General features: G+C 38.2%; 1 protein-coding gene across 3 annotated transcripts in view; it reads left to right on the top strand.

The window, feature by feature from the left end:
- Positions 1-23,186, top strand: part of LOC105487015 (neural EGFL like 1) — a 934,667-nt gene that overhangs the window by 457,890 nt on the left and 453,591 nt on the right. For all 3 annotated transcript variants that reach the window (XM_071074963.1, XM_011750278.3, XM_011750280.3), the window contains exon 13: positions 3,589-3,714. In XM_071074963.1, coding sequence (XP_070931064.1) covers positions 3,589-3,714 — 126 coding nt within the window. The remainder of the gene's footprint in view (positions 1-3,588; positions 3,715-23,186) is intronic.

The following is a 23,186-nucleotide window of genomic DNA, read 5'->3' as shown; positions in this document are numbered from 1 at the left end:
TTCCTTTCTTTCTTTTATCTTCTTGTCTCAAGAGAGTCAGCTGGATTACTCCACTTCACTTTCTCTCTCCTCTCCCCACCATTTTTACCATAAGATAGCTTTTATATCTGGTGGTTACATGACAAAGAATAAGCAACGAAGGCAAGATTGTGACAGTTTAATTTTCTGGTACATTCATCAACTTTTCATCTTTATTACAGTGCTTTTTCTGGACTAGTACCAGGAAATCATTAGATATACAAGAGCTGAAATTACTAATGGTATAAACTGAAAACAAAACTTACTCAAGAACACATCAGCAGAGCAGCAGGGTTGTGTGGGCACGGGGTCTCAATGATATGTAGAGAGCAAGGGTTGGATTAAATCCATGTGAAAAATTCTCACTGGGGTTTTCTAACCATCCCTTGTCTGATTTTTGAAAATATTTTTATTCAGGGCCTTGCAGTCTTATGAAACAAGGAAATAGCTTGGCTAGTTTGATTCAAAATAAGCTGTTATAGCCAAGTAACTCCTTTAAATCTAGATGAGGCGGAGGCCTCTCAGCAGCTTGGTGATATCCTAAGGGAAATGAGCCAGGAGGTTTCTCTGGGAGATGTTGACAAGGGTCCATGACAGGGAAACATTCATTGCAGTCAGCAGGCTAGTTGGCAGCTGTGGCCCATGGGCTGAAGATTGAATTGCCTCTAAGGCAAGTCCTGACTAGTTTCTCATCTTAAAGGATGGCTGGGCATCCCAGCAGAGTGAGATGGAGTTCAGTGTGGCTGTATCTCTGTGAGTAAAATACCAACATGATTTAGCCTTCAGCGTGCCCTGCTCCAATCAATTCTCTTCACTACAGCCAGAGTGATATTTTAAAAACAGAGAAATTGAATTGTGTTACTACCCTGATGAAAGTCTGAGCCCCTTCACATGGCCCGCAAGGCCGGGCAGAATCTAAAACTGGTAATATTTTATGAACAGCACACTAATGTCCACACAGGATCTGGCCCAAGCTTATTTTTCCAGTTTCATTTCAAATAGGCAAAGCTCCTTTTTGTAACTAAGTCTTCTCAAACATTCTTTTCTGTCTAGTAGGTTATTCCTCTTCCCTGGGCCTGTTTCACTTCTGTTTCATGTCTCAGATGAACCATCACTATCATAGAGAATCCTTCTCTGACTCTCTCAGAGTAGGTCAGATTCCCCTTGTTGAAAGATCTCACATCTTTGGTAGAATTTATTACACATTTCATTCAATGCCTTGCCCATCTGTGAGGTCTATGTGGCATTTTGTTCATCACTCTGCCTCTGGGCTTAGTAGAAGGCTAACTAATGTTCTTTGAATGTACATTACTAAATGATTCTTTCCATTTCTAACTCGACAGATGAAAACTTTAGCCTCTATAGTTTCCCTGCCTTCATTCTCTACCTGATGAATTCTTGTTCATCTTTCAAGAAGAAGCTTAATGATATCCTTTTTTGAGATAACTTTTATAGTCATTCTCTGCCCCGGTCAGGGAAGGCATGGTGGCTTAAGTCAACAAAGACATATTTCTAGCTCATGCAACATGTATATGGTGCTTGCCTGGTGGCTTGCTCCTCACTTGGGGGCCCAGGTTGAAAGAGTCTCTTTGTCTTTACTTCCATAGGTTACAAGGCAGAAACAAGAAAATGTGGTAAACTGGATGGTGGCTCTTAATCTTTCCACTTAGAAGTGATTTGCTTCCACTTAGATTTCATGATCAATCATGAGATTAATTTAAACCATGCTTAAATTTGAAAAGGATGGGGAAATACAATTGTGCTATGTGCCCAGAGAGAGGAAAACTGATGATATTTTATAACATCACACTAATGTCAAGCAGCGCTCTCTGATACCTAGGGCTTCTTCTTGTTTCCAACCTCTCACTTGTTATGACTGTTTTCACCTGGCCTTTCATAGTCCTACCAAAGACCTTATAAGCAACAATAACTAAATCACTTCCAAAATCTTAATGTCATCACACTACTCTATGACTCCTTCTTTTAGTTTTCCAGCTCTTGGACTCCAGTGGTCTGACTGTAATAATTCCTTGCCTTCATCAGGATTCTTGGTACAAGTTGAGTTCCCCAGGAAGCAACCTCTGAGATAGTGATTGGCCTGCAGGAAGTTGATTGCCTAAATTATTCCACTGATTTCTGGTGTTTTGTTCTTATTTCTTAGTTATGAAAGTCTTGCTAACTGTGGGTCTCCTTCTCAGATCTCAATGACCTCACAATAACTTTTATTTATAGGCTGTCAGATCTTTAACTCTGAAAACAATCTGATGTTATTTCAATGTATTTTATTCGGAAATAAATCAACTTACTTTTCTTTTAAAATAAATAGATTGATGAGTTTCCTAGTGACTCAATGTAGCCATTTTTATCCTCAGCTTCTGTACATTAATAATATTAAAGCTCCAATGATTATTGTAATAGAAATACTATATTTGACTAATCACCATTTTCAAGAAGCTTTCATGAAGTAAATCATAGTAAATAACTTCTGAATTCAAATCCCAGGTCTAGCATGTTCTAACAGGATGACTTTGTGCCAGATATTTAACTTCTCTAAGCCTCAGTTTTCTAGACTATAAAATGGGAGTAGTGTTTGTATTTTGCTCATGGGATTGCATATGGATTGAATTAGATAATGTCTTTACAGATCCAAAACATTGGGTTCAGACTTGACCACTGGAATAAAATGATGAGGATACTGGGACCCAGAGTAGTTGAATGCAAGTCATAGGCTATAAATCAGCAGAACCAGAACTAGAGCTCACATTTTCTATCTTGGATTCCCATGATGTACTCATGTCCTTCTTTCTCTAACCATCACACACAAGCAGTCTGAGTAAAAGGAACATAAATCTGTGTTTGAAAACAATTTCCAGAAAAGGCTAAACTCTGTGTTTAAGGTTGTAGGTTATTTTAATCCCTATCATGAACTTGTATGAGAAAGCAGGTGATACTCTGAACTCCATCCCAAAAAGAACAAGATCTTTTGTTGAATCAGCTCATTATTCTATCACATGGGGAGGAGCCCCAGGTCAAAGGATGAGAGACATTAATTTGCATCAGGCAACAGCAGTTGTCTGTATTCATAGTACAACATGGGAGAAACTGGCTACACCATCATTTTGTAGCATATGGATTGAAGCATGTCTTAGTAAGACATACAAGCAGAGAAGGACTGGATTCCCTTGATCCCGCTGATAAAAGCTACACCATGTACTGTGGACACCTAATAAATATTCATTGATATCAACTTCGTGGACACAGAACTCCTTGAATTTGGACATTTAAAAAGAGTATTCTCCCTGGTAAGAAACTAATAGTTGTAAATTCAGTCTTCATACTTCTTGGACTCTTACCTGTTTTGTCTCACCATGCATCGTTCTAGAAACACTTTCAGCTCAGGATGGGATCTAATGCACCAAGCTGAATTTTCACCTAAGCTTTTGTGTTTAATGCATGTTACTTTTTCTCTTGGCTTCAGTGGACATTCACCTTTTGTAATTTATCTGCAAAATTATTACACTCTTGTTCCATTATTTTACTAACCATGATCTTAATTTTCTTTTCCTTCAGATATTGATGAGTGTGCAGCTAAGATGCATTACTGTCATGCCAATACTGTGTGTGTCAACCTTCCTGGGTTATATCGCTGTGACTGTGTCCCAGGATACATTCGTGTGGATGACTTCTCTTGTACAGGTGAGCTTTAAGAAGCAGTGTTGTTTTTCTAATTCATCCATTCTCTGTACCATGTCTGTGTTGTTACATTTAATTCTGAGTGCATAAAGTGCTATTTTTACCTAAATAGTTCTTCTCTTTATTATTTCACCCCCACCATTTGAGAAAAAAGCAATAATAAAAAAATTGTCAGCATAATTGATTTCCACTCCTAATATTTCTGCCTCTGTGTGTGTGCTCGCATACATGGGTATGTGATTTGAAACTGAAGTCTCAGTTGCCTATAGTAACACTGAGGGAGTTAGATATACTAGTTCTAAAAATAGAAAGTCTCAATTATTTTCATTTCATCATGATGAGATGTTTTTGTAGATAAGAAAATGTACTTTGTTCCCACTGGGAAAGACAAGGATGAAATTTAAAGAGGTGACAGGGAGCACTTGGTGGTCAAAGTTTAGGTTTATGGGAGCCAGTCAAAACTATATTTAATTAATATATGCTTATTGTCTGTGTCCCGCTTCTTCCTATATCCCTTAGCACTAAAGTGGTCACTGACTCTGTTGGACTAGTGCTGGTTTTATGGGGCATTTGGTTTGGCTTTCCAATATATTTTCAATCATGTGCATACAGACATGAACAGTAAATTGGATAAGGGTGGTAGAAGATTCCAAGTCTTTCTTCTCTTGGACCAAATGTGTTTAAATACCCAATCTGCAAGTTATAAGCAAAGGGTCCCTTGAACCCAACGTTTCAATCATGTTGTAACTTTTGGGCATCTTTCTCTTTGTTCCAATCGCATTGGCATATAAAAACTGGATTGTTTACCCAGAATATAATACTGCTATTTTTAAATGTACTTTTTTTTCCTGAATGACATTTTCAGAAGTGCAAAAAGTCGCAGAAGTTAAGGGCACATGTTAGTGTGTCCAAATTTCTTTGCCAGTGATGTATATTTGTAAGTTACCATTCTTTGGGTGAAGGACTGGAGAGTTGAGATTGATGCAGGTTTCTGAGGACCACATAAGGTCAAATCTCATTTATCTGTCTTTTACATATTATGATTAATATTCCTAGGAAAGGAAGAGAGAGACTGCATAAACATAGTGTGCTAGGATTTCAGTGTTTTAAAGGATCAAAATTTTTTGGATCAATAAACAAACACTTTCTAAAAAGCTGTAAAGTTACAGGGCCTATCACTCTGTTCTTAATAGTAAATGCAGCTCTTAACTTCTTTTAACCCTATTAGAAGAAGCCAGTGAATATCCTCCTAGCCCAAGAGCACCACATTATGCAACTCAATAAACATTAATTAAGGCCCTGCTGTGTGGAAGACCTTGTTGAAATTCTATCAGAATACTTGTCTGTGCTCGGATTTCCTCACTGAGGAAAGAAGGCAAGAGCTGGCACTTGTCGAATGCCTTAATAGGACAGGTGCTCTGTCTGGTGGTTTATATATGGAACAAGATGGAAAATGTATTATCTTAAGAACTGGCTCCAGAATTACTTTTAGAAAGGGAAATACATTGTTTGGAATAAAAGGTAACGGTGCGGGTATCAGTGGGCACCCAAGGGCCCTTCTCCCTCCTACACAGAAAAGAGTAAATAATACCTCTGCAGGAAAAGGCTACATCAAACACACACACACACTTTTTTTGTTTTGTTGTGTGTGTGCCTAAGAGGGAACACAAAAGACAGACAAAAGAGAGAAAGAAAGGAGCGGAGAGGAACCAGTCGGAGAGCAGAAGGCTCGGTGCTGTGGAGGACAGAGGGCTGGTGAAAACCATGCAATAGTAGGATAGCTGAAAGGATTTTTAAGAGAAGAAATATTTTTTGTGAGGTTTTTTTTATTGCTTTGCCATACAGTATGCTATGTGATTTTTCCTCATTACCCTCAAATCTTCATTAAAGTCTTCCCACCCTGAATGCCTCATGAGAACTGCCCTCCCTCTCCTGTTAGAATGTAAGTTAACATGGTGGACAACAGAAAGGATACCAGTGCGATTAGGATGTGGGGACCACAGAGGTAACCGTTATTGAGTAACCATTGTTACAGTTCTTTCTGCTGCCCTCACCAACATACACTTACTAATACACACACACATCATTATCATCACTGCCTCCTCTCAGGAATTTCAGAAATCTTGTTGGGGACTGTGGACTTTCATAGGTCATAAAATAGGTGAGGATTTTTTTTTCTTTAAAAAGCCTTCTTTTGATCCCAGATTTCTTTCAACCTGCTGCCCTATTTTTCTGCTTTTCCTCACAACAAAACTTCTTAATTTGCCTGTGGTTATTGTCCTCACCTTACATTTATTCAGCTCACATATGCTCCTCACTTCTCTCCAGTCAGACTTCCATACTCACCATTGTGCAGAGGCTACATTTATCAAGGTCATATATGAACTCTGTTTGCTAAATCCAATGTTCTTATCTCAGCAGCATTTAGCAGGGCTGACCACACCTTGCTCTTGGCTTTTGTGCTATCCTATTTCCTGGTTTTCCCTCTTTGTCACTTGTCACTCCTGCCCAGTGTCCCCAGCTATTCTTCTGCTGCTGACATCTGAAAGGTTACAGTACCCACGGGTTCTGCCCTGGTCCCTTCCCCTGCTTACCTATAGGTTCTTTTTAGATGCCTTCATCAATCTTAGACCTTTAATATTATCTTTATGTCAACAATTCTTAAATTTATTGCTCCAGTTCCAGTCTTTTTCCTGAACTTCTGAATTATATATTCAACTTGACATATTCACATAGATGCTTAGTAGGAATTTCATACTTAACATGGATAAGACAGAACTTGATTTCTTTCCACTTCTGCAAACCTCCTTTTCTCCCAATTTCTCCCATTCCAGCAGAAGCACATCTACCCAATTTTTCTAACCAAAAATTTAGAAATAACTCCTTCCTCTCCCCAGGGGTTACACTTGATCACCCCTCCACTTTCAATCCATGCTTTTGTCTTGTTGATGCTACCCTTTACATCTTGTCCTAAGTCTGTCCGCTTCTGTCTAAATCCCCTATTAACATCTTAGTGAACTTCAGCCATGGCCATCACATTTGACTTTCTGCTCCAGTCTTGTTCCACCATAACCCATTCTTCACATAGCAGACAGAGCAATTTTTTTTAAAAAAAAGAGAAGTCACACAACTGTACTTAAAACTTTGATCTAGTGTCTCATTACATGGAAATCAAATCCCTATTTCTTATTTCAACATGTAACCCTATGTGGTTTTCCTTCTTTCCCTTCTGTCTTGTACCCTTTCTTTCCCTGTCCATTATGACATGGCCATTCTGACCTTTGTCTTTTTCTCCATGTAACAAGCTTTTTTCTGTTTGTTAAGACCTTTGCATGAACTCTTGCCCTTTTATGGAAGTCTTTTTTCTCTTCCTATTTGTGTGTTGAAGCTCTCTTATTTACCTCTTAGCCTAAGCCTCAGAGAGGCTTTCCATGGTCAATATAAATAGCCACTCTGTTTTTTCTGTCATACCACCTGATTTTAATTCTCTGAGTAATGCATATTATTATCTGGAATTCTCTTATTTATAAATGATTCTTTTACTTGTCTCTTTCCACTAGAACGTAAACTCTGAGAGCAGGGACCTTTTTCCTTTTGTTCTCTACTATACCTTGACTACTGAGAATATTACCTGGCAAAAAGCAGTGCTCAATAAATGTTTGTTCAATGAAATAATGCATGAAGCTACTTGACTTTGGGCAAATTCTTCACTTTTGAAAACCTCATTTATAAAATATTGCTCACATCTGTCTTACCCACAGGTTATAGTGAACGTCAACTAATATATGTGAAAGTATTTATCATAGCACTTTTAACAGTAAGGATAGGATGTTCTGTAGGATGTTCAGAACATTCTGTAGGATGCTCTAAATATAAGTGACTTAAGATAAATTTTATTTTTTGCTTATGCTATATGTCTATCCCTGATCAACAGAGATGTTCTGCATATCATATTCACTTTGGGATGCCAGCTGTTGGAATGGTCACTGTGGTGAACATTTCCAGTCACCAAGACAGGGAAAAGAGATCCTGGAGGCCCTCCATCAGCCATTAAATGTTCTGACCAAGAAGTGACACAAATCATGTCTACTTACAACTCATTGATTAGAACTAGTCACTAGTTCCATCCAACCACAAAGGGATGAGAAAATACTGTCCTACCTCATGCCTGGAATGGTAGAGAACCAGAAATATTTGGCAAATGGTACCCATGCCTACTATAGTGAGTGATACTAACAGATTGCCAACAAATATAGTTTATTTTGACATGAGTAGCTGCTGATTAGGATAACCTTTTTTCAACAGCAGTTCATAAGCTATGTAGGTATTCTCAAAAAGTATGGGCACATTGTATTAAGTGCTATGATAGAAATGCAAGCAAAATACATTGAAAAATGGCTCTTGATTGCCAAGATGAAGTGTTTGAAATGTTTTCTTAAAGCCATGGGGGGCTGTGGGAATTGACTGAGGCATGCTAGCATGCAATGACTATATTATGTTAGGGATTTACAATGAGAAATATGGATGGGAGTTAGGAGAGAGGAGAGCCTCTAGGCCAGATTCAAGGACCTTCATTAGACACTAGACACTACATAGTAAGCTCGAGTCTTTGGAATGCTGACATTTACTTTGTGTCGTGAAAATAAGCCTGTTAGACCAAATGGGCTCTGTACTCTCCAAGATGTATTATGTCCCCACCCATAATCTCTGCCATTTTTTATTGGCAAAGAAGACTTCTTTCCCTAAGTGGTCATTTGCCTGTGGAATAGATGAGGTGTATGATAGATATCTGCCACCATAAAATGTCTGTTCAGATGTTTCATTGCCAGATGATAATTTACCTGGAGAAATTGACAGGCCTAAAGGCATTCCTTTATTTGACGCAGGATTCTGATATAGCATTTCCATTATTGACATTCTTTATTTCCAAAGACCATTCTAGTCTCTTCTCAAATCAATCAGTACCTGCTGACACTGTTCAGTTGGTTTTATAACCATGTCAAGGTCATATTTTTTCCTTTCTTTTGCTGTTTTATATCATTTAGCTATGCTACTTACTTTTTAGAAATCAGTAGTCATACTGAAAAATTCTATTAAACCAAAAATAGGGAGCCTAAACTTAAAGAAGATATATCAGCTTTGGTGATTCATTGATTTATTGGATGATTAATTAATTAATTAATTATGTATGAAATATTCAGTTAGTGTCTGTCACAAGTGTTATAAAAGATAGCCACCAAGATTATTAAAAAATAATGTCTGACCAAGGGAGTTCATGGTTCGTTAATTAGGCAGTGTCTTCAAATGAAAAAACTCAAATGTTCATTCACGATCAAAATATCATTTGCCAAATCAATCCCTCTTTGAAATCTTAGTAGTTTAGTTCAGTATTAGATGTTTAACCCTGTGGTAGTTATTACTACTTGACAAGTTTTAAAGAAGAAAAACCAAAATAGTCTTTCCCAATTCTGTGCTGACAGCCATGGTCCTTTCAGAAGTCTACACCTGAGACAGTGGATGCTAAGCATGACGGAGGAGAAAGGCAATACATTACACAGAACAGGAAATTTTAGCTCTTACCCAACTTTTTTCTTACTAAAAGTTGAAAAAAAAAGGATTATATGTATGGGATAATAAAGCTCTAAGAGTTCAACATTGAGAATAATTATCTAGAGCTTAAAAGTGTGCTGTAACATAATCATTACCCCCCTGGGGACTGGGGTTTTGCTGACATGACTGTGTGTTATATATGGAGCTCTGTACTTTTTTATAGGAAAGTCTCCCTTGGCCGTTGGGAGGGTGAAATCTAAAACATTTGGCCTCTGACACTTGGGGGAGTTTTTGGCCTTGGAATTTTTGTGTGAATTGAAATTGCTTTGTCTCTTGTAAGAGATCCCTGAGTTGCTCTTGCTTTTCTGTGAATTTTGAAACTGAAGGAGTTCCCTGAAATGGAGGTGTTACAGGGAGGAGGGGTTTTTCTCTCCCCCATATGCTTTTGGGTTTTGGAATAGTCAATCCCCTTGATTTATTGGCCTCTGACTTTCATTTATCCCCAACTACACTCCCCGTGTTTTTGGCTGTTTGATAAGACATTATCATTAGATACGCAGGCAGTTTTAAAGGAGGATATTTGTAATTTACAACAATAGCATGCAGCGGTAAGACAGATACTTGACAGTAATGGGTAAGCATTCATTTTTATGCCAAAAGCTTCCCATGAAGGTAAGAAATAAAGGGAACAAGTGAGCTAACAAATATCCCATGTGATCTCTATTACTTTGCTAAAAGGATTTTTATTTTCTTGATATTGGCATGGAAGAAACCTTAAAGGAAGTTTATGTTTGAAATAGTCAGAGAAAACTTAAAGACTTAGATATAATAGCCTATTAATTTAATGGTTTGAATTAAGTACACTATAATGAAAAGAGGTTAGACAACAATTTAAATGCCTTAAAAGTAATAGTTAGTTGTTAGGAATGTCAGGCTAGGTCTCTGGAATATGCTTTACTCCCATGATGAACTATACAAATATTTTTGATGAAATTTTATTATTATTTTGATCAATTATATTGATGAAATAGAGAATATTTTCAAATGTGATATATCTGATATTTTCACATTTAGCGGAGCCACATGAAATGTAACTAAAACAGAACGTTCTCCAACCTGATTGAGCAAAATGGTAAATTTTCCACTGAGCATCATTATCTTTCAAGCCTATACCATATACTTGTGTCAGAATGCTTGTCCTTGTTTACCATTGGTTGTCTGGCAGCATTAAGGGACAAGTTACAGGACAATTGCTTGGCTTTCAGTCTCAGAAGAGGTGATACATTTATAAGAGTGAACAGGTCGCAGGCCTCTAGATTATTTTACTTTAGTAAAAATATGCTATATGAAATGCTTTATAGAATGAAAGCTACTTTTTGCTTGTTAAAAATAACTAGAAACTATTTATTGATATATTGAACAAGAAAAGTCAAAATAAAGCACGTATTGCTACTTTTGCATATTTCAAAACCAACCTAGAAGGTCTGATGATAGTTATTCATCTATTGTTTTGATTTGTATGGCTGGAATTTCTCTCTTTTTTTCTTCCTTTCATTTAAATAGATAATTGGCTCTGTTACCTTCCTTCCCTGCGCCCTCAGCGGAGGAATGCTACTGTACCAAAAGCAGGATTCCCAAATCCTAATTCTTTAGGGCAGAGATTCTCAATTCTCACCTCAGGGTAGAATCACTTGGAATCTGCGATCTGTCCCTAGAGATTTTGATTTTGGCCTGGTCTGGGGTTGGGACCCAGCTTTGGTGGGCTTGTTTAAAAGTAATTCTGATGTCCATTCAAGGTCAAGAGCCACTGCTTTAGCATAGAACAGAAGAATAGAGAGGGTTGGAGTATGGAGAGAATATCAGAGGGAAATGGGAAGGAGGATGAATTGCCCACTGTATTTTGTAAACGAGAAAAAAGATTCCATTGAACTGGTGGTGAGAAATGTAGAGTTCAGGAAGTCATGAAGCAGGGACTTGGATGGTTCCTGGAGGAAGGGTCCTGCTTCTAAAGCTGCACTTCCGAGATGTATAAGTCACTGGATAGACAATGGCTGTGAGGTATCTCTGTAGATGGGGCCTCATGGGAAAATGCTGAATCTTTAACTATGACATTGCTGCTGCAGTGCTTGAAAGAGCCCTAAAGTCAAATGGAGCATATCCACGGTGACCTTTGTGTTCCATGGGCTGAGGACTAGGCTGCTGCTTCTGGGCCAATGCCTTGGTTATTGGAGGTCCTCTAGAGTCATGATAGAGCCTAATAGAAGTGGGGAACACTTAAAATGACTGAGACATTTCATTGACCCCACTATCTCAGAAGAATAGGAGCTCACAACCATTCAAGTTGAATTGAAGAAATTATAGAAACTTTCATCACTTATACAAACACTTTTGTGACTGGACTTCTCTACCTATCACATATACAAAAAATGAAGTCAATAAAAGAACAAAACAGAAAAAAAATTAAGAGGTCCCTCTAAAGAGGGACTGTAGTTTAAAAATTCATGGAAAGTTTGTTTTTCCAGACCAATTTTAGTTTTCTATATGTGGTACTGGAAAAGCCAAAGACCACATATTTATTTCATTTAGTGATAGTAGTGTTAAAATAATGTTAGGGTTTATTAAATCCAGCACATATATCTTAGGGAGACTATCAAAGCTCATTTACCTTGAAATTTCATGATAAAAATAAGTCTGAAAGACATGTCCAGTGTTTGATTGTTTTGTTGGGTTTAAGTGGGAGTTCCTTTTTATTCCTGCATGTTTTATAAAGGACCTGAACCACTTTGGCTGTTGCAGAACAACCAGGATCAATGATGGAGCTTGCCCCTAGGGTGTTTGTGAACAAACCTATTAAGTACTGTGTTGCCCTTGACCCAAATTCATCATAAAAGCCTTGTTAATATTTCTGTACACTCTATTGTTAGATTTATGCATTCAGAATCACAATAAGGCTTTCTCGTAAAGAAGGAGTTTGATTAAGGATGCTTTAGCGCTTACAAAATTGTTGAGGCCGGTCTTGCAGCTTCACTCTATCCACATTCAGGTCATACAATGAATGGACATTTCTCTTTAACAACAAGAGTTTTATCTTTTATTCTTTATTTCTATCTTAAAGACATGGTACATGCATATCTGTCTGTCTGTCTGTCTATCTTATCTATCTATCTATCTATCTATCTATCTATCTATCTATCTATCTATCTAATCTATCTGCTGTCATTATTTCTATAGTTTTTAGAAGTATAATGAAGTGCCTTAAGATTTTGTTTTCTTTTGCTAAGATAATTGGGAATATATACTAACTATTCTTTGGCCAAATTGAAAGCTATAAATTCTCATGGTTAAAGTCTAGTGTATAAATTTTACTGGTTGCAAGCTTTGAGTATGTCACTTATTTACTTTGTGAATCAGAAAGCCATTTAAATTCTCTGCTTCTTCATCAGTATTCACTGTACATCCTCACAGAGTTGTTAAAGGATAAAGTGACACGGTATATGTATATCAGTTTGAGTGAGTTTAGCTGAAAGAATGAAAAAAAAAAAAAAAACCAGAATAACATCAAATGACTCAACTGGCTTAAATGACAAATTCTTATATAACGCAATGACTGTGGGTACAGTTTTTTTTTCAGAATTAGTTAATTCAGCGGCTACATGAAATCCTCAGAGAAACAGATTCTTTCTAACTTTTTACTTGGTTATTTTCAGCATGATAGTTTTGGAACTTGATCTAGGTCCCCTCAAGGTCTCAAAATGGTGAAGTTACTCCAAGCATTAAATCCTGACTTAACCACGTCCCAAAGTCAGAAGGGGAAAGAGATTTCCCTTTTCACAGCCCCTTTTTAAAAATAAGAATAACTTTATTAAAAACCTCATCCCAACAGATTAGTTTTCATGTCTCTTTAACAAAAATAATTTGACCTACCTATTCATAAAATATACCTTAGAAAGATAAATAGAATCAAGATTTATTGCCTGAGGCTTGGGCAGATCCCAGCTTCTTTTGTAGTACTTGGATAACTTACATCTAAACAAAATGTGGGTTCCTTTGTCAAGGAAGATGTGTGTGCCTGCGTGTGTGTGTGTGTGTTTGTGTGTGTTTCTGTGTGTGTGTAGATCCACAATTGTTAGAGTATATTAACAGCTTTGAAAACATGTTTCAAGCTTAGGATTAATCAAAAGAAATGCAAATTAAAATGAAAATTAGATAGCAGTTATACTAAATTTATGTACGTGACTATCTGTGTAGATATATAGATACACATATATAGATAGACATATATGTCAGTCACCCTTTTCTGGAGAAGGATCGGGAAATTGGCACTATCATACATCACTGATGGGAATGTAAATTGATACAACCTTTCCTGAGGTTAATTTGACAGCGTGTATCCAAAGGCCTAGAAATGTTTGTTTATAGTAACTTATCCTAAGAAAACAATCAGTCACAATTATTTATGTAAGAAAATTTTCGTTGTGGCCATTTATTCCATTTATTATTTGTAAGAAAAAAACTGGAAGCAGCCTAAATATGAACTAATGAAAATTCAATTAAATAAATGACAATCTATCCATATAGTGGAACATAATGCATATCAAAATAATGTTTAAAAGAATATGTGTCAATGGAAAAGTCTCATCATATAATATGATTTAAGCAAGTATGTGTTTTATTTTCCAATTCAAATAGTAAATAAAAAATATGTATGAATACATATGCACATACACATGCAAGCACAGACACACAGAAACACAGGAAATATCCTCACACTCCTTCCCAAATAAACAGGGAACAGAGGGTATCTCTGAGTGAATGATTAAACACGATACTTTTTCTTTATACTCTCTATATTTTCCGAATTTTCTGTAGAAAGAAATATAAGGCAGTGAACCTATATACATATTATTATGAAAAAAGTGTTATCAAAGTATTAGAAAGCAGAAAATGCTAGACAAAGGTGACACTGAGTTTTTTTTCCCCAAAGTCTCCTAAATGTTACCTCACTAAATTAAAAAAATATGTATTTATGACCTGGTAGGGATAATGTCTTTCATCTTTTGTGACATATAGTTCTGAACTAAAACGATTAAAAGCAATGGCTTTGCTTCATGTTCCTGGAGAATCTGCATGGCCAATATGGCAGCTGAAGGCCACTTGCAATTACGGTGCTGTCTTAATTCAGGCTGCTGTTATGAAATACCTGACACTGGGTGGCTTATAAACAATAAGAATTTCTTTCTCACAGTTCTGGAGGCTAAGAATTTCAAAATCAAGGTGCCTGCAGATTAGGTGTCTGGTGAGGGCAGATGATGTTTTTCTCTTTGTTTTTTTTTTTTTTTTCTTTTTTTGAGATGGATTTCACTTTTGATGCCCAGGCTGGAGTGCAATGGTGTGATCTCGGCTCATCGCAATCTCCATCTTTCGGATTCAAACAATTCTCCTGCCTCAGCCTCCCAAGTAGCTGGGATTACAGGCATGCACCACCACACCCAGCTAATTTTGTATTTTTAGTAGAGACGGGGTTTCTCCATGTTGGTCAGGTTGGTCTCGAACTCCCAAGGTGGGATTACAGGCGTGAGCTACTGTGCCTGGCCAGATGATGTTTTCTTACTGTGTGCTCACATGATGAAAGGAGTGAGAGATCTCCCTGGGGTCTCCTTTATAAGGGCACTAATAACTTAATCACGCCCAAGGCTTCACTTCCTAATACCATCACCTAATCCTAACCAGGTTAGGATTTTAACATGAGTTTTGGGGGAATGAAAACATTCAGACAGATTTCAGATGCTGTTTTCTTCCTGGCAGCTGATCTGATAGTGGGGTCCTACCACACTATCTCTCATAAGCTTTTTATGAAGGGTTTTCAGAAACAAGGCAGTTGGTCCAGATTTTTCTGGATTAGGGCCAAGACAAAGAGAGATACTGAGGGGAGCCTGAAAAGATCCAGTATTTCCGTATGGAAAGCAACCACTGAATGAGAGAATCAGGGAACATACATTCCAGTCTTCCCCCTACCACCAGCTCTCTGAATGTCATCATGTCAACATTTTTCTTGGACTTTGAAAGATTAAGGTTTAACTAGCTCAATGGTTTTCAGTCAGAATAACTTGGATTCTAAATAATGTTTCTTTTGAAGAGAGTTCAGCTTCTTAAAAAAAAAAAAGGATTATTTTACAAACTATTACCTTTCTAATTCTATGATTCTGTAAGATATGGTTTCTGACCTCTAGGAGATTATGGTCTCTTTGGGAGACATAAAATTTACATTTAAGTAGAATAATTTTATCAGGCGTATAACCGTGTTCTAAATTGTGAGTTACAGGCATTAAATGCCATGGGAAAGAGCATTGGTACTAGGAGAAAGGACATTTATTACTAACTGCTAGAGAGGAAATGTTTTCTACCCTTCCACGGGTGTCTGAAAGGGTTTGAATTTGATGTTAGGTGGGAGTGCATTGAGAAGTAATTGGGTGCCTAGGTGGGAGTGCATTGAGAAGTAATTGGGTGCCTGGTGCTTGAGAAATAGATCCATCTCCATTTTTATTGATCTACAATGTGAACTGGAGGTTACCTGTGCAGAAATGGGAAGAACACAGGGCTCTGAATCAGCCAGGCCTGGGTTTCTGCCCCAAGTAGGGCATTTATTCATAGGACCAACTCAAATCATCTTCAGGGAAATGGACACATCTTCTTTCTAGAATCTTACAAGGAGTGAATGAGAGAATATTTGTAAAGTGCTTGGAAGAGAGCTCAGCACAGAGTAAATGCTCAATAACTGTTAGCCGTTACTACCTTTACACATGAGGAATCTATGTTGAGGTGCGGGAGGTTAAGGAACTTGTCTACGGCTGTAGGCTAGATGGTGGTGAGGCAGAGACAGGAAAACCAACATTGTAACTCCATAGGCTTGAAGACAGGATAGGATAGCAGGCCGTATAACTCCAGAAGTTCAAATATAAACTCCATCAGAGCTCTTTTGAAAATGTCTTTAAAATGTGAATGAGGATGAGATCAGGTGCATTCAGACCAAAATCTCAGAAGTCACCAATGAAGAACTTACTCATGTAAGCAAGCACCAACTGTTCTCCAAAAACCTATTGAAATAAAAATAAATAAATAAATAAAAATGCTAATGCAATGTGTTCAGCAAGCAATAGCCATTGTTAGAAATAAATAGCTTGGGACTTGTGACCAAGTGAATCTGTATTTAACCCATAGCTCTGCCTCTTACAAGCTTTGGAATCTTGGGCAGATTCTTTAAGTGCTGCATGCCTCAGTTTATAACACCGAGAAAGACGATTGGGTTTTAAGGTTTGATCATGTGAAAGAAAACCCAACCCAATGACTGAGTCCTAGGTGGTACTCAATATTGAAACCCTAAGACCTGTTCACCATATTCCCTTCTTCTCCCTCTCCTTAACAAGTAGCTCTTAAAGCACTTAAAAGGACACCAGGGCACCTTAAGATACATTTGGAAGGCCGCTTGGCTTGAGAAGTCCAGGCTGTGTAGACAGTGTTCAGGTTCTCTGGGAAGATGAGCTTGGAGTCAGATGCTTTCGGCTCATGAGTTAAGAAGGAGATGATGTAGTGTAAAGTGGACTTCAAAACAGTTTATAACTAGCAAGGAATACATTCCTTTAATTCAAGAGAAACATCACCTTCCTAGAGTCATTAGTTTGTGAGTTGCTGTAGAACAGAGCTTTGGAATGTGCTCTGTTAGCTCCCTTTAAAAATTTAACTTTGTTCCCTGAGAAGGGAAGCCCCTTAAACTGCAAACACTTTTTGGCATTTATCAGCTCTGCTGGCTGGCATTTAGTTAGTCCTTAAGGGTGGTCATAGGACAAATTGTTTTCAGAGAAGCCTGGTCTAGGTTGGACACCAGGATGGAGTCTTTGGCACTCAGGAAATTTCCTTAGAGGGAATTTGCAACACACAGAGAGACATGTAAAGAAAATAGCAAGTTTAATAAAATTATAAAAAGAGTTTTTCTAGTTATAAAAATAGTATATTAATACTATAGTAACATTAAGAAATTTAGAAGAATAAGAAGAAAATAGGCTGGGCGTGGTGGCTCACACTTGTAATCTTAGCACTTTGGGAGGCCTAAGTGGGAGAATCCTTGAGGCTAGGAGTTCAAAACCAGCCTGGTCAACATAGCAGCAATCTGTCTCTACAAAAGAAATTTTTTGTTTAATTACCAGGTGTAATTAGCCAGGCATTATGACATGGGCCTGTAGTCCCAGCTACTCAGGAAGCTGAGGAAGAGGATTGCTTGAGCCCAGTAGTTCAAGGATTCAGTGAGCTATGATCCGAGAAGAAGTGGAAGAAGAGGAAGAGGAGGAGGAGGAGGGGAAGGAGGGGGAGGAGGAGGAAAATGACGACAGCCTCTATTAACATTTTGCATTTCGCAGTATTTATCTTATGTCTGTTTTCAATGCCTGCATTTGTAGTCTACATGGTGGAAATCACACTGTCACTAATGGTCAATATTCCATTTTTTCTTTTTATTTCATAAGCATTGCCCAAATTAATAAGGTTATTTGAAAAATATACTTGTTTATGATTGAAAATATTCTCTCATATGGGCATATCATCATAGCTTTTACTGCATTAGAGAAGTATTAACATCCAGTTGCCTCTCTGTCTTCATTTATTTTTAACAGATGCATGCATTTTTTTTTCTTTCTCTATTATGATGATGATCATTGTTTTTCCTCAGTTTGGACAAAGAGTGAGGCACAGAACAAAACTCAACCAGCCCAACACAGGGACTGTGCATGCTTAGGGACTCGTGGAGGGGAGCATCTTAGTTTGTCTGATGTTTTTTATTTAGGGACATTTTAGGGAAAAATAGGAGGTTACAGAACTCTGTAATCTTAATAAACATCATGATGTTTTAAGGACCCCACATAATTATTTTACAGAAAAGCACATGGTACTTAAACAGTGGTGCTCTAAAGTGAGTCTTCGCCTCATTTATGAGATGTGGCTTTCATATTTATATTTTCTGATTGAATTATTTGTCCTTTAAAATTTGAAGAGTATTCCCTAGATGAACTAGCATTTTTTTCCCCTTTTGGCATTTATTTTCCCATTCTGGTTGATAAGCAGACTGTAGGGAAATTATTAAAGTATCAGGAGTTTCAAATAGCTGGGATGTTAGAAGCATATGAGGCATCAGAAATATCTTCAAATTAAAGCCATTTGATTCTGAATTTTGATGAAGTGTTGAAGAAATGTGCCTGAAGAAATCTAACTTGTGAATTATCTAAAAACTTTAGTATTTTTTCTCATTAGGAGAGCTACGTTCCCCTCAAGCAGATCATCCATTTAATTGGTTATAATAAAAATGTGGCATTGATCAGAAGAGGCAGACCTTATTCCTTACTATCAATGTGAGAGGGAGATGAGGGAACAATTATTGTCCCAGCCAGGGGAGTGTGGTAGTATATGACTGTTACATCACGGCCACCCAGGCTGAGTGGTATACAGTACAGGGGAGGGAATCAAGTCAAGATTTACCCTGTAATACTTTTCTTGGCCTCAAGCAAACTGTTTATTTTTAGGACAGGTTGGAACAGCTCACAGCTTTGGAGCCAAGCCCAGGAGGGATACCAGAGAGTAGTGCCCTCTATCTAGTTTTAGGATTTAGAAAACTGACAGGTTACCAAGTAGCACTCACATGTTGTCATGCTTACCTGTCAAACCAGCTGGAGTTCTGAATGTATTCAACCTCTACTTGGACAAGATTTATTTTATTTCAACTTTTCTTCTAGCTCTCTTTTCCTCTTGACTCTACTCTTTGGTGCATTATTACAGATTTTCTCCTTGAATCTTGTTTTCTTTACCTTTTACATTTGTTTCATTAGTGTGGGTATGTGTGTGTGTGGTTATTTATGGGTGAATCTAATAATGGTCTAAATGAGAGACTTAATGCCATAAAACAGAAAATAACAGGTATTGGTGAGGATGTGGAGGAATTGGAACCCTTGTGCACTGTTGGTGAGTATGTAAACATGGTGTAGCCACCATGGAAAATAGTTTGGTGGTTCATCAAAAAATTAAAAATAGAAAAAAATAGAAAATAGAATTATATGATCTGGCAATTCCACTTATGGATATATACCCAAAAGAATTGAAAGTAGGGTCTTGAAGAGATATTTGCACACTCATATTCGTGGCAGTATTATTCACAATAAAGTGTGGAAGTAACTCAAGTATCCATCAATGAATGAATGGATATGCAAAATGTGATACAGACATATAATGGAATATTATTTAGTTTTAAAAAGGTAGGAAATTCTGACACATGCTATAATGTGGATGAGACTAGAGAACATTATCCTAAGTAAGCCAGTCACAAATAGACAAATACTGCATAATTCCACTTATATGAAGTACCTGGAGTAATCAAATTCATAGACAAAATGTAGAATGGTGGTTGCCATAGGCTGGAGCAATGAGGGCATGGAAAATTATTGTTAATGGGTATAGAGTTTTAGTTTTACAAGATGAAAAGAGTTTTGGAGATGGATGGTGGTGGTGGTTGTACAGTATAAATGTGCTTAATACCACTGAATTGTGCACTGAAAAATGGTTAAGATGGTAACCATCATGTTATGTTTATATTACGTATATTTTACTTCAACTAAAACGTTGGGAAAAAAATGCCACCAGGGGAAAGATCTGTTCCCATTAGTAAGTTATGTAAATGCAGTAGGTCTAATTTCTTTTATCTTTTTCTTTTTTTTTCTTTTTTTGAGACAGAGTTTTGCTGTGTCGCCCAGGCTGGAGTGCAGTGGTGCGATCTCGGCTCACTGCAAGCTCTGCCTCCCGAGTTCATGCCATTCTCCTGCCTCAGCCTCCCAAGTAGCTGGGACTACAGGTGCCCACCACCATACCTGGCTAATTTTTTGTATTTTTAGTAGAGACAGGGTTTCACCATGTTAGCCAGGATGGCCTCATCTCGATCTCCTGACCTTGTGGTACACCCACCACGGACTCCCAAAGTGCTGGGATTACGGGCGTGAGCCACCGCACCCAGCCCTAATTTCCTTACTACCATAGGTATATGAAAGGATCCACAGAGGAGAGTTTTTCAGATAATGTCAAGCATCCACCTTTTTATTTTATTTTACTATTATTTTTAAGTTTATGGAATAAAATTTCAAATAGTCATCTGCTCAGTGACTTAGGATTAGATAAGGAGGCTTGTTAAATCAGTAAACTCCAATCAGCCTTTCTCTATCCTGTGAGTATCTCTAGTACTCTCTTGTGGAATAAAGTACATGGGTTTTACAGCCTCAGAGACTCCTTTCACAGATTCTGGGTCATGGCTGTCTTCCTAAGAGATGAGGATGATAGAAGTCTGGCTACGGGATCAATAAGGTTTTACTACTTTTTTTCTATAAATGGACAGCAAGGACTTAATGGTGATTACCTGGATAATATCCCTTCTAGAAGAGGAACAGAGTTTTGGGAGAGGCAGTTCACACAGAGCGCTTAGGAAATTCAGTGCCCATGTCCCATTTCCGATAACAAGGCCTCCACATCGAAATCTACAGGGTGAACATGGCAACTCTAGAGTCAGGGACAGAAATATCTCTGAGCACCAGGGAGTTGAAAGAGCCTTGCTTTTTCTCTTTATTGTTACATCTATGGTATTACATTTTCCCTGCTGTTGATAAATAATTCAGAAAAGAAAAGAATATTAGAGCCATGACCCTTTGGAGGACAAATGCATTTGCAATTGGTCCCCAAACACCCACAGGCTCTTGTGTGAAGGTCAGTATTTTGTATTTGTTAGTTGGCAATATGATCTTTGGGACTTTGCAATCCATTGGCTTTGTTTCTGTAGCTAGAAGGAGAGTGAGGACTGCATGTATGAAATGCACAGACCTAATGGTGTCCTCTTCTCTTGGTCCCTAATTGGGCTGCTGAGCAACAGGTAATAGTTAGACTGGTGGGCATTAGTGGGCTGTGCAGCTTTGTTCAGAAGGCGAGATTATCTGAGGATATTTTATGACATCATACAATTGATTTGCAACCTAAATGGATGTGGACTAGACTACCACACTGAGTATCCAGGGACATGCTTGCTGATGTGGTGGCGGAGATGTCAGGATGCCTAATGCTGGAACTTCTGCCTCTTGCAACTAGGATGTGCATGCTCACCTAACAATGCCACCTACCCATTTGTTCTCTTCTGAAAATCATCTCTAATATGAGGATAATAATAATAATGATTTAATGTATATTATCTATAACAATAATTAAGAAGGTGGAATCTGTATATAATTGTTTGGATTATTTATGTTTAGAAACAATGTTATTATCCACCTATTAGCAAATCATTTGTGTCAACATTCACCATGAATGCTGAATATTTGGCAAGGAAATGGGGTAGAGAGGAAAACATTTGGTATTGGGTGTTAGAGAGACTTATTTTAATCCAGACTAACATACTACATAGCCTTAGGCAAGTCATTTTAACTCTTTGGTCCTCAGTCATCATCTGCAGTGGGAGATTTTTGGATTATAAATGGACTTTTAGAAGTCCCATTAAGTGCTGACGTCTTTGAAGTCAAGATTCATGGCCTTTCATCTCTTCATCCACAGTGCTTGCTATAATGAATATGTACTTATTCCTTTTTTGCAGGGGAGGGGGAGGGAAGCTTAAATATACATCTATAATCATTTGGAGCATTGCAGTTTTGTTTGATTCGTAAAACTTTATTGTAAGGGTCCCTTTTAGTTTTACACTTAAAACTTTTGAACAGATGTTTAAAAGAATGTGTGAACATCATTCTGACCTACTATTTCTTTGGTGGTGTTTGTTTTGCTGAATATTCATGTAACTTTTGCATACTGACTCAGGCCATAATGTTTTATTAACCACTATTGACTTGTGATTTGGAATTATCACACAAGTGATCAAAGAACCTTCCTTTGCACATCAGATTTCCAAGGGAAAACTGAAGACACAGGTACAGGATGGACAGCTGGTCTCCCCTTTGAAGTCCTTGTCAGGCTGTGTTTCATGCATACTTTTGAACACTTGTTGGCAATTATCACCCCTCTGGCATTGACTATGCTGTTTGTTTAAACTGGTGCCCACAGAGCCAAAGCGGTAACATAGAGGCTCATGGTGCAATGATAACAGATTCCAGTTGTGTCTTTCCTGAAGGATTAGCCTGTATTTTGTGTGTGTGTATGTGTGCGTGTGTGTGTGTTTGTATATGCACGCGTGCACACACACAGGGCAATGGGGAGGGTAATGTGAGATTGTCACGAGATCCCTGGGGTGTTGCTTCACCAGCTGGAAACCTCTGTGGCTGATGGAACCTTCCATCTAAGTATTGCTCAAGCCCATTGAGCTCGTTCCATCTACTTGGCCCAGCAGGCTGCGCTTGGCTTATACTACTGGCTTGGATCCCACACCTGTCAAGAGTGAGCTAGGTGCAGAGCGGTCAGGAATGTGTGAGCAAGTGAGCACACAGTCCAGGCACTGCACACAGCTAGGCTTGCTGACTGCACACAGCCAGGCTTGCTGACTGCTGTGGTGGGGCAAGCAGCTGCCAGCATAGGTGCTAGGTCCGTATGAGGCCGTGGCTGGACCAGATGTACCACAAGTGGCTTCCCCTGCAGGCTTCTGAACAAGGGGAATATGTTGGTGCCCAAAAGCTTGGAGATGCCAGGAACCACAGAGCCCCAAAGAAGGTGCTACAGCCCTGGCTCAGGGAGGCCTTGGATCTGGGCTTCCCGAAGGGTCACAGCTCTTCTCTCCTTCTTGACGTGGTGAGCCGTGGGGTGGGGGAGGGGAGTGTTCGGGGGTGGTCAGTGCATGTTTAAATTCTGTTTGTGTTGCTGCTCTTTCAGTACTGCCGTTCGATGGGTCCCAAATTCTTGTCCTGCATCCAGGATGA

This window comes from Macaca nemestrina, chromosome 12 (assembly GCF_043159975.1).
Source record: "Macaca nemestrina isolate mMacNem1 chromosome 12, mMacNem.hap1, whole genome shotgun sequence".
Classification (NCBI taxonomy): Eukaryota; Metazoa; Chordata; class Mammalia; order Primates; family Cercopithecidae; genus Macaca; species Macaca nemestrina.
Note: the sequence above shows the minus strand (reverse complement) of the source record. Positions and strands in the feature narration are given on the sequence as shown.